An 18,363-nucleotide genomic window follows, 5' to 3' on the forward strand; every position below is an offset into this window, starting at 1 on the left:
CCACTGACTGAATTGAAACATCGCTTCCTTCTCGACTAAGTGCTCCGGTGTCAGCCTGCATGTATGCATGATGAGAAGAAAACAGAGGAGCGAGGGAGGGAAAGGTGGAGGAGACTGTCGGGAACTCTGCCAGTGGGTTTCAACATCAAAACAGGCGGAGGATTTCTAGATCCCCGGTCAGATTATACAGATATCTGCTCTCTGCAAAACTAAAAGTTGACTAATTGGTACAAGTGCTGCAAAGTTGTGTTGGCACGTAGCCCCGAAGTCTGGAGGACGCCATGTCAAGCGTGGCGTCGTTTGGGGCTATAATTCATATGCTGATGGACTAAGAGTTTCTGAGGATACAAGAAATAATAACGATGGTTGTGCTTCTGCCTGATAATATTTTAAAGGAGTAGAAATAAAGTCAAAGGGAACATTAAGTAGTTAGGGATTAGAAGGAGGAGTAGGAGGACAGGGGAAGGAAGTGGGGAGGCAGAGACAGGAATCTAACTTACCAATAATGAGGACAGAAAGACGGACTTCTTCTGACCTCTCCTCTCTGACATGTTTGCGTCTTCTTCCTGGAGAGCAGAGACAAAAACACAAGTGAAATCAGGATTTATTGCGCAAATCTTTTACTGCGACCAATCTCCTGGAACAAATTAAACTTACAAAACAGCAAAGTCCTGAATCCAAGCATTTCTACCAACAGTAGTGCTGTCAATGGGTGTGTGTGTGTGTGTGTGTGTGTGTGTGGCCCGGATGAGTTCACTGTCCCGTTAGCATCGCGTCATCGCCCCATAAACATGCAGGAGCAACAGAACAGCCCACGGCATTCTTCTGGCTCATAACTGCAGGAACACATCACCGTTGGCTAACCTCTGCTTCAATAAAAGATGGTGATATAACTTAATATTTATCTGTCTATTTATTTGTTATGTCTCTCTGCCACTATAGCCTACATTGTTTGCCAAAACCTCAAACTTAGTTGAAACGCCAGTTAAAAAAAAACAGCTTTTAAGTCTGGTTTCACAGCAGCTAGCAACTGTATTTCAACTCCCCCAATTCAGTATCCAACCAAATGTTCCCGAGTTATGTCGTTGAATGATGGACAGAAATATTATGATGTCACAATGAAGTCCGGCTTTGGATATGAAACTTCATCACTTCATGATTTTATCCTATTAGACATCTGTGTGAAATGTTATCATAATTAACAGGAATTCTTGAGTTGCGGCTAAAACACGTTTTGTAAGGTCAGCGACCTTGACCTTTGACCTCCAAAATCGAATCAGTTCTTCCTTGAGTCAAAGTGGACATTTGTGCCAAATTTTAAGAAAATCCCTTGAGGTGTTCCCTGAGATATCCTGTTCACGAGAATGTTACGTACTGACTAAAAACGAAATAGTTTTAGGTCACACACACGCACACACACACAGTGGCTGCCATTCTGAGGTGGAAGTTGAGTAAACAGTCATTATAAGATTGTGTGTTTGTTTTCCTTCTTGCGAGTTTGTATGAGCTTTTAATGCTAGTAACACTACATTAAGTCTGTGTGTATTTCTCTTGCGAATAAATTAACATATACATGTACTTGTGTGTTTGTCAGAGTCCATGCGCCTGCATGTGGTAACGTGTAACTGCTTGTTTATTTCTTTGTACATCTGCAAGATCGTGCCTGCATTTGTATTTGTTTACAGTGTGTTTGTCCTGCCTTGGAGTGGAGCGTCTGTGTGTCGCTGTGTGTGCTTTTGAGAGTGTGTAAATAATGTCGTCACTGTAATTGAAAGGATATGTGTTGGCTGGGGTCCTTTGGTAAAGAATCGCCCCCTAAAGGGATGGTTCACATTTTTTTAAGTGAGGTTGTATGAGGTACTTATCCATTATGGCGGTCAGCACGCCCCCCTAGTTTGGAGAAGCAGGTGGTATGGAAGCATGGAAGCTAAGCAATGTGGTAAAACAACACACTTTAGTGAATCAATAGTAACCCTTTTAAAACGCCAGTCATACAATAACACAAACTAACTGACCAATCGAGACAGCTGTACACCAGTAGAGGGATATATAACGACTTCCCCCGTCGACGCCTGACAGCAGGATAAAGCGGTGAAAATATTCTACATATAGTGTACACTTTAACCCATTGATTTGATTTTTTCTTAGGTGGGCCTTAATTTAGGTGGCTAAAACAATTTAGCTGCTGCTCCCAAGCAGCTCCCACAGCAGTTCATTGCTTAGCTTCCGTGCCTGCCCTCCGGCCTGCTTCTCCAACCCGCGAGCAGGACGACCGCCATCGACCATGGGTAATACACTGACTATGGAAAAGTAGATCATAAAACTCAACTTCAAAATATCCGAGCATGTTTGGAACAAATGTGATCAGAAAACGGAACAAACGGAAAATAATTTGCTACCTTTAGTTGTAAGAAATAGCAACTCAACACAAGTGACTTGCATACGTGAACAGCACCATGTTCATTTGAAGGGCTACGTTGTAAATAATGGGTTTTTCATATTACACATCACATTTTTCCCCTCTTTCAAATATGTTTTTATTATCTTGCAGGATGAAAGTCTGTGTGTGTGTGTGTGTATGTGTGTGTGTGTGTGTGTGGTCCCTGACAGGGTGGCCATACAGATAAGAGAATGCTAAATGAACGCTGCTTCTGTCAGCTTCCACAAACACTGCGGCGCTGCTCTGTGTTAAATTACTCTCTCCAATTATAATATTCTTCTAATCTACAAGTAATTACAAGGTTACATTCAATATTCTGAGCTGCCAAACTCCACCATACAGTATCTGTGTCAATAAGGCCTCCAGAGAATCAAATGAACAATCCTTTGAACTCAGGGAGTGGATAAATTAATTTTCTGGCCATTAAGATGAAACAAAAATGGGTCAGTGTTCCAGCCTGTTTTGTAATGATTAAAAGGAGAAATAGATATGAGAATTTTATACTAACAGCCACACCAAAAACATGACAGAAAAATAATTGTTATGTGTTTACTACAAACCCATATTCCAAATTTATGCTTTTTACGTCTTCTAGTGTTCACAACTTAATAAGATCTGAAGTTATATTTATGTGCATTGGATTAGTAAAGAAGCCAAACACTATCAGCAGTGAAGTTAAAGTTAAAGCATGCTTGCGCGCACACACACACACACGCACACGCACACGCACACGCACACACACACACAAATGAACATTTAATTACGGTTATTAAGTATATTACAGACTTTTAACTTTAACCAGGATTACTTTTAACTCATATGAGACCAAGGTGCTACACTTAGCTGATTTTATATTTAGACATGCGTCCACTGATTTTTCATTTTTTTAAATTTACATTTATCTACATCAAAACGTCCATATCCTCAATGCTTCTCAAACTCACGGGAAGTACTGAGTGTATGACTGGACAAAGAGACTTGGATTACACTGCACGAGTTGCGATAGAAAATGTGTGGATGTAGTTGTGCTGTTGTTAAACATGGAAACTTCTCTGTTCACTTTTCTTTGTTCTATACCACCATACTTTAACCATATGGGGCAACAGACCAGAAAACAAATCCACTGACACCGTAGTTTTGTCATATAGCTTTGATCAATGTGCCCGAAGGTCAGAGCAGTTAAATTTAACACATTGACAGCTGAACTTCACATCCACCTTAAGCCGTCGAGACTAAGTTTGTGTGTGTGTGTGTGTGTGTGTGTGTGTGTGTGTGTGTGTGTGTGTGTGTGTGTGTGTGTGTTTGTGTGTGTGTGTGTGTGTGTGTGTGTGTGTGTTTGACAGATGGGAAGAAGCCGCCATTATCTGCTATCTGAGGTCAAAATCTGTCTGTCTGCCTCTAAACCTCCGATTTCACTCTTCCATGTTACGGACTTGAGTGAAAAACCTTTGATCTTAAATGATGGCTAATTCCCTGACCCTGAGGGTTTGATCTTGCTTAATTACAGCTTCTACACACACACACACACACACATGCAAAACATGTACGTACAAACACACATTAAATACTTACAGTATATATGGCCTATACTGTAAACATGCACAGAGCTATAGCTTCTGAGGGCAAAGACCTCAGAAGCGGTCTTTGTGGTAAGACCACAGTGTGTGTGTGTGTGTGTGTGTGTGTGTGTGTGTGTGTGTGTGTGTGTGTGTGTGTGTGTGTGTGTGTGTGTGTGTGTGTGTGTGTGTGTGTGTGTGTGTGTGTGTGTGTGTGTGTGTGTGTGAGTGTGTCTACTGGGTTGTGTGAAGAGCTAAAAGGGTAGACAACACTTTTTTTTTCATCAGGAAATGAAGAACTGCCAAATGGCTGTGGAACCCCCCCTCCCCCCCTTCCCCTCCCCAAGGCTACTCATTAACGGGTTAAAGTGATACACACACACACACACACACACACACACACACACACCCTCTGTGTTTGAAGACTCTGTGTCTTCTGACACTCTGTTCTACCTCTTCCACCCTCTCTCTGTTTCTCTCACCCTTGCTCTCTCTGTCGGGGCAGGTCTGAGATGAAAGTCAGCCCAAGTCTTTCACCCCTCGAGGGTATTAATCATCTAACGACCACATAATCTCTGATAAATAACCCTTCTGTCTTTAGGGGCGTCATTACCAGGTAGAATCTATGCAGTTCTTTGTGGTACCGGTAGAACACAGTACCCGTATTTGGGCAGCTGACTTTTTCTGGACAATTTTTTAAAAGATTAATTTTTCAGCGTGTGCTAGACTTAGTTTTCAGCAACTTCTCTCCCCCCTCCCTTCATAAGCTCTGTCTTATTATGTGTTTTTCATTTGTTTGCATTTGATTGCTCTTTTTTTCCAGCACAGGAAACCCAATATGAGATTCCACATAACTTTGAGAAGAAAATTTAGTCATTAAAAAATGCACAACCTCAAACCCATCGACCTCAAAAATTCATACAATGCAATTCAATGAGACCTAAAAGAAGGGATCTTTCATCAGAGTTCCCTGGCATAGTGACAACCATAATGCCTTAATACCATGAACTTCAAAGCATCATTAAGTCTGTATTGAATTGATATGGACTGCAGCTAAATATGACAGCCAAATGTGATAGACTTAGCTAAAAGTCATTATGGGGATGTTCATTCCCTGTAGGTGAAAGGAGGGGTTGCCGTATGGAAATTCCCATATATCAGCTCATACAAGCACATAGGCATTAAGTAGACAGGTAATGTTAATTCTCTACACTCTTCCACATTTTTCTGGCAGTCGCAGTGGGCAACCACCCATACCTGCCAGTGAGTCTCTTCTTATTCATCCTTGTGTACTTAAGACTTTGCAGTGCAAACACATTGGCCCTCATTTATCAATCTTGCGTGAAAACGGGCGCAGATCTGAGTGCAGAATTGGTCGTATGACAGGACTCACGTGTGATTTATGAAACATTCATATCTGACCAATCTCAGCGTACGAAGCAGCTGAATTCGATCGTCATTAACATGTTACGCCCTTAAATATTCCTGGTTCAGAGGCCTCGCCCACTGAGGTCAAACATGTAGAGGAGAAACGCTGGGAAGACACCGACACACAGATCGGCATCCTGACATCGGACATGGAGCAAAATAAAGATGTGCGTTTTGGCAGTCTTAAGAGTGTAATAAAAGGGGACCATAAAAACGCTGTATGGAAAAGAATAACGGAGGCAGTCAACCCGAAGCAGCGCTCTACTGTGACCCGTGTGCGTGTGTGCGCACTGTTGAACCTGCGCTCCTGCTCTGTAGCGGGGTTTGCCAGCAGGGTTATTAGGTATTCCGTAAGTGGATACCTTTGTCCCCTAGAAGAACCATACCAAAATGTTAATCATCTGATCCCTTGTTTGATTTAATGCAATTTATCGAGGGTAGCCACTTACCGAGGAGATGACTTTGGCTCTGCAGTGCGCCTTGCTGCAGCCGCACGCCAACACATTCATTTATTCATTTATCTTCAACCGTTTGTCCCTGTCAGGGTCGCGGGGGGCTGGAGCCGAGCTGTTTTGAAATATAAAAGAATCGCGTGTGTGTCTGCTTATGCTTAATGACAGCTGAGGTTTGTTAATTATTTTCAGCCAGATTTTGCTGTGCTGCACCGCAAATACACAGGCTGAAATTTGCGTACACGATCTCAGACCAGACGTGAGATTTGATCGTAGCTCCCGCTCACGTCCAAATTGATAAATGCCGAAGTTTGCCAGGAAATGGTCGTACGCACGTTTTTCTGCCGTACGTTCGTTTGATAAATGAGGGCCATTCTGTGTAAATTTCAATAAATAGAGCATTAAACACTCTTTAAACTAGGACCGCCCACTAAAAAGCTGACAAGGTCTTGGTCGATAAGGACGTTTCAGGTGATAAGTTGTTCCTTATGGGAAACAGGGCTGTCAGCATTGGTCATTACTTGAAAATGTCATACTGACAAATATGCTTTAATCCTTTATAAATAGTCCATTTTACTGCATGATTATTCTGTGAAATAGGGGTGGGCCATATGGCAAAAATCATATCACGATTTTTTAACAGTAAAATCACAATCACGTTTTTTTAAAAAAGATTTTTAATGTGTGTGTGTGTGTGTGTGTGTGTGTGTGTGTGTGTGTGTGTGTGTGTGTGTGTGTGTGTGTGTGTGTGTGTGTGTGTGTGTGTGTGTGTGTGTGTGGCAGGTTTGGGCAGAAAGGTGGCCTCTGTAAAGCAGCGCCGCTGCCTCCTTGTGAAACACATTAGCGGCTGCACGGGACATAACTGTTTTTTAGGTGCATATTTTACAGATTGTTCAACACATTCTATGAATAAGTGCCTGTAGTTCGCCACGATTAGTTTATTGGCGTGTCTTTAGGGCGGGCATGAGGCGGACTAACCAATAGTGGGATTTGGCTGAGAAAAAAAAACCTGATGCTTCTGTGCAGAGCATAGAACAGCAATGGATGCCCTGTAAACTCTCTGCTTTGGAAGATTGTCAACACACTTTAATCCTTCACGATCTAATATCGTCATGTCACCCAGAATTGAATGACCAATTCCCTATGCACTGCAGTCATTCCTAATTCTGCAGTGTAACACTTCATTCCATGTGGAGTCCATGACCAAACAATAGTAGCGGCTAATACAGAAACATGCAACAAGTTTAATTGACAGAATGAAGGGACTGCTACTGGGAGATGAACCCAACAACTGTAGACTCAGTTGGTTCTACTTTGTAGATTAAAAACACTATTGATATATTATTTAGCAACTTGTTATTTATTGTTAGAAACGTGAGCTAATGCTTGGGATAAATCCAGTCCTACAACCTTTGGTTTGATCTTTAGTGGCAACAATTTGAACGAACCACATCTTTGGGTGTCAAATCCCAATAAGGAGTTTGGCCAACTTCCGATATTTCCAGTGTACATGCATGCTAAACCTTCCTGTTACCCTCCTTGTTTGGATTTCGGAAAATTGGATCCTTAGCTCTGCAGCTCAAATGTAATGGTAACAGATGCAAGGCACAAACTGTGGCTACACTGAACCAGTTTAGTGCACCAAAGGGACTAAACCAGTGCCACGTTTGGCACTTTTGTTGTTGTGTAGTTTTACTGGACCATTTAATGGATACCAGACTGTTACGCAGTGTTAAACAATGTTCTTTCTGTGTCTTTTTGCCTGCCTCACTGATTTATTTCCATTAATTACTTTCACCGAGGTACATAGAGCCAAATAACATCTTTCTCTGCATTATTCTGTGTCTTCCTACCTTAATGTCTTTCAGTACGATTACCCATAGATTGTGTGGGAAACAGCTTTTCACCATCAGTGTTTAACCCTGTAGTGTCTATTCATTACGCTGGTTGATGACGACTTCCTGCCTGATTAAGTAATAGGCCAATCAGTAGCGAAAGGAACTCGGCCATGAAAGGAAGCGAACCAATGAAGAAGATGAAGAATGAGGTTACGGCGGTTTGTTGGCTCTTCCATGGCACTTAATTTCTGATGACAATTAAATCAGCAGCATGTGGATGCAGGGGTCGCTATCATCCTGGTTTTGGTATTTTTAAAAGGAAAATCTGTTTTCCATTGAAATATTTCTCTTTCTTCTCTAACTTATTATTTTCTTTCAAGCTGCCTCATTCTCTGTCTTTTTATTGGATATATTTTAAATTTAACCATCCTCAAACAACATATGCTAGACATGCTCATTTTACAATTGAAATTGTACATGTTAGGACTGGACTGTATGTTGTTATTGTTTGACTGGAGCTGCTGGTAATATTTGATAGCTTTCAGTCTCAATGTCTCACTCCAAATAAAATATCAGTTTGGCCCCATATAACAGCTTACGAAGGTATTGCTCCAAAACTACCATAAACACACACTCACATACTATCCCGCTGCTTCCACGCCATAAACAAGTTCCAAAAGTTAATCAACGTGTTGCTTTATCCCTTAAAAAGTGATTACTTTATCCTTTTACAGACCAGGGCTCAACTTGCCAAATCCAAGCAAGATCTCAAACACATGTTACTGACTCTGATCCTGTTTGTGTGTGTGTACAACACCTCAAATCCTGCTGTTTTCCAGCCAACCTCGCAGTAAGTACATCACACTGAGCAGCTTTGAGCCCCTGACAGAAGAAGAGATGGTCATCATTAGCCTTGCTTCACATGATGCAGATGTCCGTCCAAAGTAAATTCTCGAACTAGCACAGAATGTCGTTTATTTTCTGTAAACTAAAATAGCAACGTTATGTAAACATTGGTGTTTTGTTGCAATTTGACGCCCATACAGTTTCCAAGTGCAATATACTTATACACCGCTGTCATACAGCATTTGTTATGATTACATTACTCATGATCAAAAACTAGCAAGTTGACACAGCCAAAAATCAAGCAAATGCCACAACACAAGACATAGTAACCCAGCTCTTATTACTTAACGTTGCTAGTAACATCAAGAATCTCCATCAAGTCTATCGTGCAGCCTTTTATTTCACAAAGCTCTCGCCAACCACTTGTAGCCAGTGTGAGATTTACTCTTATCCGTCGGCCTCTTCCTCAGTCGCTGTCTTCTTAGCTTTCTCATGGCATGACACCAGCGTGGCTTCCCTCCGACAACAATGGCTGTTCCTAAAGAGGTTAGCGTAGATGCTGCAATAGCATCAGTTCTATCAGAACCGGAGAGTTTTTCTTCACTGAAAGCAGAGAACGGCGCTGAAGCTTTTCTCGATGGAAAATATGTTTTCACTCTTCCCCAGCCCCGTAATAGACGGATGGCAATCGCCTTACAGGTAAGTTTTGAAAGTGCCTGCCCTTTTACAAACCGTTTCCAGCGAAAGATTCTCAGATGGTTCTGTGTAACAAGCCATCTGACGAGTCAGGTTAGACGTTCAGGGTGCAGAGTGGAAATGACAGAGGCACCTTTCTCCCTATTACTTAGTGTAGCATAAACACACCTCCCACAGTTAAAAACTACATAGAACTGAGTAAAAATCAATAACATATAATGTCTTTACAAATGATTAAAATACATACCTCGCTGGTAAAAAAAAAAAACCCTGCTGTGCTCCGCCTCGTTACATTGCACCTCCATTCCCCATGTAGTTTAACTGTAAGTGTCCTAGCTTTAGCAGCAAATATAAATCTAACTGATAATTCAATATATACACCTAAGATTAATGAGCAAGTGAGTTCATCTCATCTCATTTCATCTTCATCCTCTTATCCGGGGTCGGGTCGCGGGGGCAGCAGCTTTAGCAGCAAGTGAGTTTGTAGATAAAAACACAAAGCAGAAAACTACTAACGCTGTGGATTTCCCCTCTATCAAGTTTCTGCAGTCTGTCATTTATACCTCCACCAACTCTACTGGAGTTATAACTCACTCTAACAAGATTCATTTTATCATAAATCTTTATCTTTACACTGGATGATTGTGCCTCTGACCCACAAGGTTATTGTAGGTCCACAATAAAGTCCTCAAATAACACGCACCGTGAGTGTAATTGAGAATTGCAAATTATGAGGATATTTCAATCAGTGAAACTCTTCTCACAATAGTCTATAATCATCATCAAGAAATCGGACCATTTCATTCAGTATAATACCATGTCATTAACTGTACAGTGGCCATAATCATCTACCTGTGCTTCTAATAATCTGCCTGAAAAGCATCAAAACACACCTCTGAATGTTCTGCTCTGACTCTCAATAATCAGTCTAGGTGTGTGTTCAAGAATTTGGCCAATCCACGTTTAAGTAATTATAAGTGCCCCTACTGTTGTTTTTTTTTTCAGAGGTGAATTATGAAGCAGGAATGTGCTGCTGGCATTTCGTCTCCTTTCTATGATTTGGAGGCAGCTGGAGAGTAAATAGGGGGGTGGCGGTAGCGCTGTCAGTCAAATTAGACTAACCGCTTTCACCTTCAGATGAATCAGACCGTGAGTGCAAAAACCTCTGAACAGAACTCCCTGATTGGAAAAAAGATCTAAAAAACCAAAGAGACAACACAATAGTTGCAACGTACATTAATCATTATTTCCACGGTTCAGGCTCACACGTTGCACTACTGACATGTTTGCAACTGTTCAGTCCCATTCTCTGCACATGTCTTTATCAACGCTAAAGGAAGTCAAACTCATTGAACAAAATAGCCATCAACGCTCAGCTATCAGGAGCTAAATGAGGCAGAAATAGATAACTCTAATTTGCAACTTGATGACTGTTTTGGTTTGGTGTGAAAACAAACTTATGATTAAAGTCATTTCCGACTTTGGAGACAGACGCAAACTTCAGACGACAGCTGGCCCTCGTCTGCTGACTAAATATCCATTTACTCCGACCCCGTCCAACTGCGGCTGCGTGGTTCATCAGTGTGAACTGTATTTTCACCCGAGTGTCAAAATACGCTTTGCAGCAACTTGAGTATGACTTGAACACACAAAGAGTTGATGGTTCATATGTCACTTACAGTAACAAGGCTGCGATTTACTCATGGAAAGACTTCATGTAAATACTTAATTCCTGAAATAATGTGCAGATTTTTCCAAGCAGCAGGGAATCACACCTCCAATAACATCAACGTTAAGTTACATATCTGTGCTGCTGAAAATACATGAAATGCGTGTGCTTCTGTAAGTGCACGCATCTGTGTGTGATGTTTCTTCATCTCTTCATCTTTTGATTGCTTTAATTACAGACTTACTGTCAGCTTCCCACTCGGTGCACAGGAAAAACAAACTCTTAGGGCACATGAAAAGAAGTCTCTCTCTCTCACACACACACACACACACACACACACACACACACACACACACACACACACACACACACACATACACACACACTCTCGCGTAACACACCTATCCCAGCTCCAGTCAGTCAGTAGGCTCTTTGATTCTCTGCCTGCCGGTGATCTGTCTTTCATCGTCTCCTCTCCCTGATCCCTTGTTCCCCTCTTTAGCTCTGCTGGGGCAGAACATCTCTCTGTCTCTGTCTCTGTGTATTTTGCAGTAGCTGTAGGTGGGAAGTCTAATCTGCAGCCGTCAGTATGTCTTATCAATGCCCTCTAACTAACCTAAAATAAAAGGATGGCAGAACAATACCATTCAAGTAAAGATATATTTGGGTAGTGTACTTCTTATGGTGTTATCCCTGTTAAATGATTCCCTTGTTTCTACACAGTGAAGTACATTAAAGAATGTACAAAACACAAGCCTTTTGGGAGCCACAGTAAGTTATTTAAGCTGTCATATAAGTCACCTCACTCAAAGAGAGTTACTGTTGAAACATTGGCTTTCAGTAAAAATAAATCAGCATTGTATCCGTATTGTTCATTTCTGTTTGTTTCCAGTTGTCAGCATTGCAATAATAAACTGTAGGTGTTTTCTTCATTTGTGGAAAGGGTTCTTAAAAACAAGTCTGATAGCTCTTGGAGTCTTTCTTGCGGGCAAATATTTCGCAGCAACTAGTCATGACGGATGGAGGAATCTTCAAAGCGCAAATTCTCATCAATCCACCTAAAAAGTAAAGACTTAAGAATCTAAGCAGTTACTTAGAGGGATGAAAGTTGCAGGCCAACAGAAGCATTCATGCCTACTTCTAGCAACATGTATTTTAACCTGCTACCAGCAACACCAGAAGGGCGTAATACAGCTGACACCCCAAATCCTACACCCACCTGCACAGGTGCTCTAACTAACAACAAGATCCCCCACTAGCCACCACCTGCCAGTTAAAGGTGCCATGTTGTAAAAAAATTAGATTTCCACGTCTTTTTTTTTAATTATAAAGCAGGTTGATGTGCTATATAAATACTGCGAAAGTATCAAAACGCTCAATTGATAGAGAAATGCACACAGCCTGTGTTCAGAAATTGTGCCTTTAGATGTGCTGTCAAGACTTATATACATATACAGTATAGGTAGAAAGTGCGGCTACAGTGCTGTTACAGTCATTCCCCGGCTGCAATGGTGATACAGAGATGCTGAGAGTGCAGATGTGAAAGACTCGTAAACCCTGACCAACCAGAGCAGACTGGGCTTTTTTCAGGAGGGGGTCTTAAAGAGACAGGCGCTAAAATGGAGTGTTTCAGACAGTGGGTGAATGCAAGTGTATTCAGACAGAGTATGAGAAGAATAATGTATTTTTTGAACATTAAAGCATGCAAACATGTTCTAGTTGAAACCCAAAATACAAGTATGAACCTGAAAATATATGATAATATATAATAATAAGTCCCCTTTAATTGTCTCACCAACGAAGCCAGAAACACCTTGGTGTGCAAGTGCCTTTAAGCACCAGCCAGCACGAACTCTGCCTTAGCTTCATGTAAAAGCACAAGTTCTCATGAATTTTTGTGTAACATACTATGATTTTCAAAACCGCACTCAGTATTTACTTTTCAACATTGTAAGACATAAAGTGCCAGATCTCCTGCCACAGACGGCATAGACGAAATTGATGACTAACTGAAGTAGTTTCCTCATAAAGAGAACTCTTTAGTAAACACAAATTAGACCACAAACCCCAATTTGATTAAACTTGCTCTCTGGGGGCCAGCATGGAGAGTTTTCAACCGTTGATTTAGTATCAGAACTGTCTGCACTGCGCATGGGGATATAATAATGGTGAGAGCGAAACCTGTGATTAGAAACGTTTTTTTTCTTTTATGTTGCTTTGCTGGGATTATTGCACGTAAATTAAAATATAATGAAATGCAGCTACCTCCTCATTTTGCCGGCGACCTCCTGAAGGCCCCTGGAGGAGTCCTGAAGATCCACTGCCTTATTCTAAGTTACTTGTTAGTTACTGTCCTGCTGACTGTTCAGTGTTTTGTCAGATGAAGCCCTTTGTATGCTCCTTTAAGAACAGTGTGCATTAGTTTCCACAGTATCACTGTTGAGCACATAAAGATCCTCAGCATACTGATAGAAAATATATATTATAGATTTATTCATCCGTATTTCATTAGTGGATTATTTCTTTGTTCATCTCAGAATAGCTGCCACGGACAGAGGTGAAAAGCAGTATACATTTACTGTACCGTACTATACACATCCCTTTTCCAGTGCTTTAAGTAATCTCAGCATAGAATTAGTTGCCACTTTGGAATTTACTTCAATGCAATACCATTTTTCTTTTGTTTTACTAGCAGCCATATCTACTAAGTCTGACCTGATTATTCTAAAAAGTCTTTTTGTACTTTCTCCAGATCATAAAAACCCTAAAAATAAATATCATGTATCCTGTAGGGATGATAATGACATTGACATTTCAGTTTCTTCAGATTTATCTCCTACTGCATTGCTAGATTATCCCTATAAATCCACAAGTCTTCCATTCACATAGATAATTGTTACAATCCTATAAAGGATTCTTGCACATGGTTCTCGTAAAGGCAGTTTGGATAAAAGACTCCTGCCATAAATTCTAATTAGTAACCTAATGAGCTGGAATAACTGCACTTCCATACGTAAACTCTTTCTGACGTGTTTAGTAGAATTTCATTTCAGATGTTGGAAGCATTATGAAACATTCAACCCTAACAGGCCTTCTGGGCTCTATAAATTTCTGGGGGAAATGGATATGCTGCGGATTGAAATCAGCTGCGACATAAATCTCAACAATACTCAACTCAAAAAAACCCAAGCATCCCTTTCCCTTTTCATGACATGACTTCAAAATAGAAAGGGTCATTGTGTGAATTCTAGTGCTGAGCAGTGTTAAGCAACAGAGTGGCTAGTAAGTCAACAAATTATCTATTCAATTCAGTGTGGTATGGGATGATCATGGCTACAGGCACTGGCTTTGTTACTTTTTCTGCCTTCGTTCCTTTAATCCTCAGAAACCATATTAACTTCTTTTGAAGATGAGTTACTCTCCCTCCCCTGTTTCTTCTCTGTGTCTCCTTTCGCCTTTCTACCTGTGAACATGAAAGATTCAATGGCAGCGGAGACGCGCTGTGCTGGGGGCTGCAGGGGGAAAGAGACAGAGACACAGATAGAGAGATAGAAAGAAGGCGGGGGGGGGGGGACTGGAGGAGGAGGGACGGATTGATTTCCACCTCCAGCAGCTACAGTTCAAAGCCAGCCAGCAGACTTCAGAGGCTCGGCAGGACCCGGCATGTCCCCAGCCGGGCCATACTGCCTGTCTGCGGGCAGGACTTCCCCCAGGGGCCCCGGGGCCCGGGACAGCCAGGCGGCACCGAGAAAACAATTATGCGCACAGAGGAGAAAGGTGTGCAAGGTCACACACTTGCTCAAACACACAGCAAAGAAAACCAAAACAAAAATACAGTGACTCCTTGACACATCATACACTAGAGGACTGATTTGGCTTACTTAGAGACATTAAAATGATTTATTACCAAGATTATATTATAACCCAAACACCTTTCCTACCGCATGTTCTTCTTGTCTATTCATACTGATCAAAATCATCATAGTCAGTGTTTACATCTGCAGCAAGTTTGGGAATCCAAAAATCTCAGCCTTGTCAAAAATGTAAAAAAGCAATCCAGGCCTCAAAGTGTGAAGCTGGTGATGTGAAAAAACAATCTTCTACCTTGGGCTAGAATCTTTGCACCAACACGCACAGCACCTTTCTCAAACTTTACTATGTATTTGGGGATATGCTCATTACACACAGACTGCACTTAAAAATGTGTCCAATGCAGATGACAATCATGCAAATCAGAATACTGGAAACATTCGTCCAGGCTCGTGCACTTGACAACCAACATATCTGCTTTTTATAGCCTCAGATGTTAGAGACTGCTTTGACCAGAATCAGCCTGTCAGATGAATAAGATGTTATCTAAAAGTAGAAAAACAGTGCCACTTCTGCATAATCTTAACTTTAGTAGGTCACATGTATTAGTTCTGACATGCATCTGCAAGTGTTTCTGTCCCAAAGCCTACATAAAGAAAAAAAGAATAACAACTCATATATTTTTAGATACAAAAAAAAATAAAAAATACAGTAAAGCACATGTTTGTTTGGCATAATAAGTGTTGCTCAGGAATTTCCCCCGAAGTCTTGCAGCAATCTGTCCTTGCATTCCTGAGAGCGGAGCTGCACAGACGTCTTACCTGGAGCTCAGAGAGGGGGGCACGCAGGTCTGGATTCTCCGATGCACTGCGGGGATCTGCTGGGCCGGGGCGATCAGTCCTGGTGATCGGTGATCAGTCTCTGGCGTGGTGTCGGGTAAGCATCGCCGAGGGACTACTGGCTGTCTGCGCTTTTTTTACTCCACTCAGGCCAAGTTGTGTCTCAGCCTCCACTTTGGTGCATGGCGGTGTGTGTCTGCAAGCTCCTCCTTGATGAGAAAAAAAGTGAGAAGTTTTCTCCGCCCTTGAATGAGAGACAGATTAGCGCGTCCCAGGTAGACTCTCGGCGGGGAACAATTAACGTGCTGCAGGCTACGACTCAACTCCGCCATCTAGTGTCCACACAGGGCCGTAGCGGCAGCACCATGGAACTGGCTGAAACTGAACTCGAAGCAGGTTTCAAGGTATTTTTTACAGGAACAATTACAATTTGTTGGCAATGAGAATCTTCGATCTATGGCTCCCTCGAACAATGCTTATCATGTATAAAAATAAAGTCACGCAAGTACAAAAATAAATAAAAAAGGGAATAGAAGACATGGGTGCATACAATAGTGCATGTCCTGTAAAAACAATAAGTGAAAGTATGCAAAGGTAAAGTTGCAGTATCAGTGATCGACATTAGGAAACAACTACCAAGACAAATCAGGTATAATTACCTAACCTCTACCAGCAATAAATGGAATTAACTCCATTTCATGGAAAACATCGATGATCTATACAAAAGTTGAGTGTCTAAGGTTCCCCAGTACACAAAAGCAGTATTTAAAGAAAATGTATTCACTAATACTGTTTATATTGTATGTTGCATATCATTTTCAAAATGTTGCTCATATTAATTTTATTGTCACATTTGATACTTTGAAAGCAGTTAAATTGATACGTGTTGGTATTGAATTGATATATGATCAATGTATTGTTTGTAATGCATAATGATAATGACTTTAACCCATACCTTTACAACTACCATAACTACAACTGCTATTATTGCTACAGTTGCCATTGCTTACTCATTACTACTGATATCGCTACTACAACTGCCTACCACCATACAGTTTCAACTACTGCTGCTAATAATGCTATTTCACTTGACCTGAATGGCCACCCAACCATAGTTGGACTATTTTTTTTGCAGAGCTCAGTATCAGCAGCACAACATGTACAGGACAATAATAACAACAATATTCTCATGTGGGAAGAGAAATGCTGTGCATTATCACTCTCTCTCTCTCTCTCTCTCTCTCTCTCTCTCTCTCTCTCTCTCTCTCTCTCTCTCTCACACACACACACACACACACACACACACACACACACACACACACACACACACACACACACATACACCTTTCAAATGTCTTTGAAACAGAAGCTATAAATTATTTTGAGTGTGTTGGTCTGTGTTTGTGTGATGTGGATGACTGGTGCCTGTTGTGAGTCGGACTAAAGCTTGGATTTGAGTCTTCCTCTTCTCCTCCTCCTCCTCCTTTCTCCCGCTTCTCCTTTTCTCAGCTACAGGAAGGGTGAGATAAAAGAGGGGCTTTGAAAACACTGAGAGTCCTGTAATTACTCAGCCTCCCTCTCTGTCTCTGTCTTTCTTCTCTGTCTGTTTTTCTTTTTACCGTGTACCTGCATCGTCTTTCTCTTTCTTGATCTCTCTCTCTCTTTTTCTTTCACTTTCTCTGTCCCTCTCTGGGCCTGTTTCCTTCTCTCTTCCGCCATCCTCTTCTCTTGTTTCTTTCGTCTCTCTCGCTGCCTCCCTCCTTCTTTGGGATGCTCATTGATGTCGATCCAGGGGCTTCCTGACTGAAAAGGAGGACGGGAGGAGAAGAGATTAGATGAGAGGAGAGGATAAAGAAAGGATAACAAGAAGACTGATGGGTTCTGCTGAGAGAATGATGGCTGCTACCGTCACAGACTGGACAAAAACACATATTAAGCAAAACCTGTATTTACCATGATGGATGGTGTAACGCAAAAACACACGCAACTGACTCTGCATAAGGTGAAACGGGGTATAATAAGATAGGATACGTTGAGATACTGGGACATATATAATACATGACACAATACAATGAGACAAGCTGAGATGAGGTATAGTGTGGAAAAAAACAGATTAAACACGATCAGATATGATGAGGTACGGGATTATTTGATAAGGTAACAAAACATTAAATGATTTAGGATGACATTTCCAAACATACTGCAGGAATCCTGTGGGGAAAAGTGCTTCCTGCAGAATTGACTAGTACTGTAGGATGCAGCAAAGAAACAAAATACATAAATAACTAAACAAAATACAGTGTAATGCATTTATGATGCCACACAAAATGCCGTTTTGATGATCCTGCAGGCCTTATTGAGACATAAAGACATGCAAAGTCACTTAGCTATTTTAATTTCTTTTAAAAATAGGCATCATATGGAAGACTGTGACTTCAATTAACCGTATAGTTTTCCCAATATATTGACTTTATGCTGCCTCCCCGTTTTATTGTGGAGTTATGATCACTTGGTCAATGACTGGATCATTGGCAGGATGTATTTGGAGTCTCGACAAAGTCTTAAGATCAACAAGCATTAATATTGGAGATCAGAGTTTTGACGATTCAGTATTCAGTATAGTACAGCAGATACACACCATACACACACACACACACACACACACACACACACACACACACACACACACAAACACACACACACACACACACACACACACACACACACACACACACACACACACACACACACACACATCAAAGTACTGTAGCAGATAGCAGTCAGTGGAG

General features: G+C 41.3%; 1 protein-coding gene across 1 annotated transcript in view; it reads right to left on the minus strand.

The window, feature by feature from the left end:
• Nucleotides 1-15,704, minus strand: part of edar (ectodysplasin A receptor) — a 41,140-nt gene extending 25,436 nt beyond the window's left edge. The window contains exons 1-2 of the mRNA XM_083921957.1: nucleotides 15,557-15,704; nucleotides 501-566 (exon numbers count right to left, since the gene is read on the minus strand). Of these exons, the coding sequence (XP_083778083.1) occupies nucleotides 501-551 (51 nt within the window). The 5' untranslated portion in view covers nucleotides 552-566; nucleotides 15,557-15,704. The remainder of the gene's footprint in view (nucleotides 1-500; nucleotides 567-15,556) is intronic.
• Between the last annotated feature and the right edge of the window lie 2,659 nt (nucleotides 15,705-18,363).

Source organism: Echiichthys vipera, assembly GCF_963691815.1.
Source record: "Echiichthys vipera genome assembly, chromosome: 10".
Classification (NCBI taxonomy): domain Eukaryota; kingdom Metazoa; phylum Chordata; class Actinopteri; order Perciformes; family Trachinidae; genus Echiichthys; species Echiichthys vipera.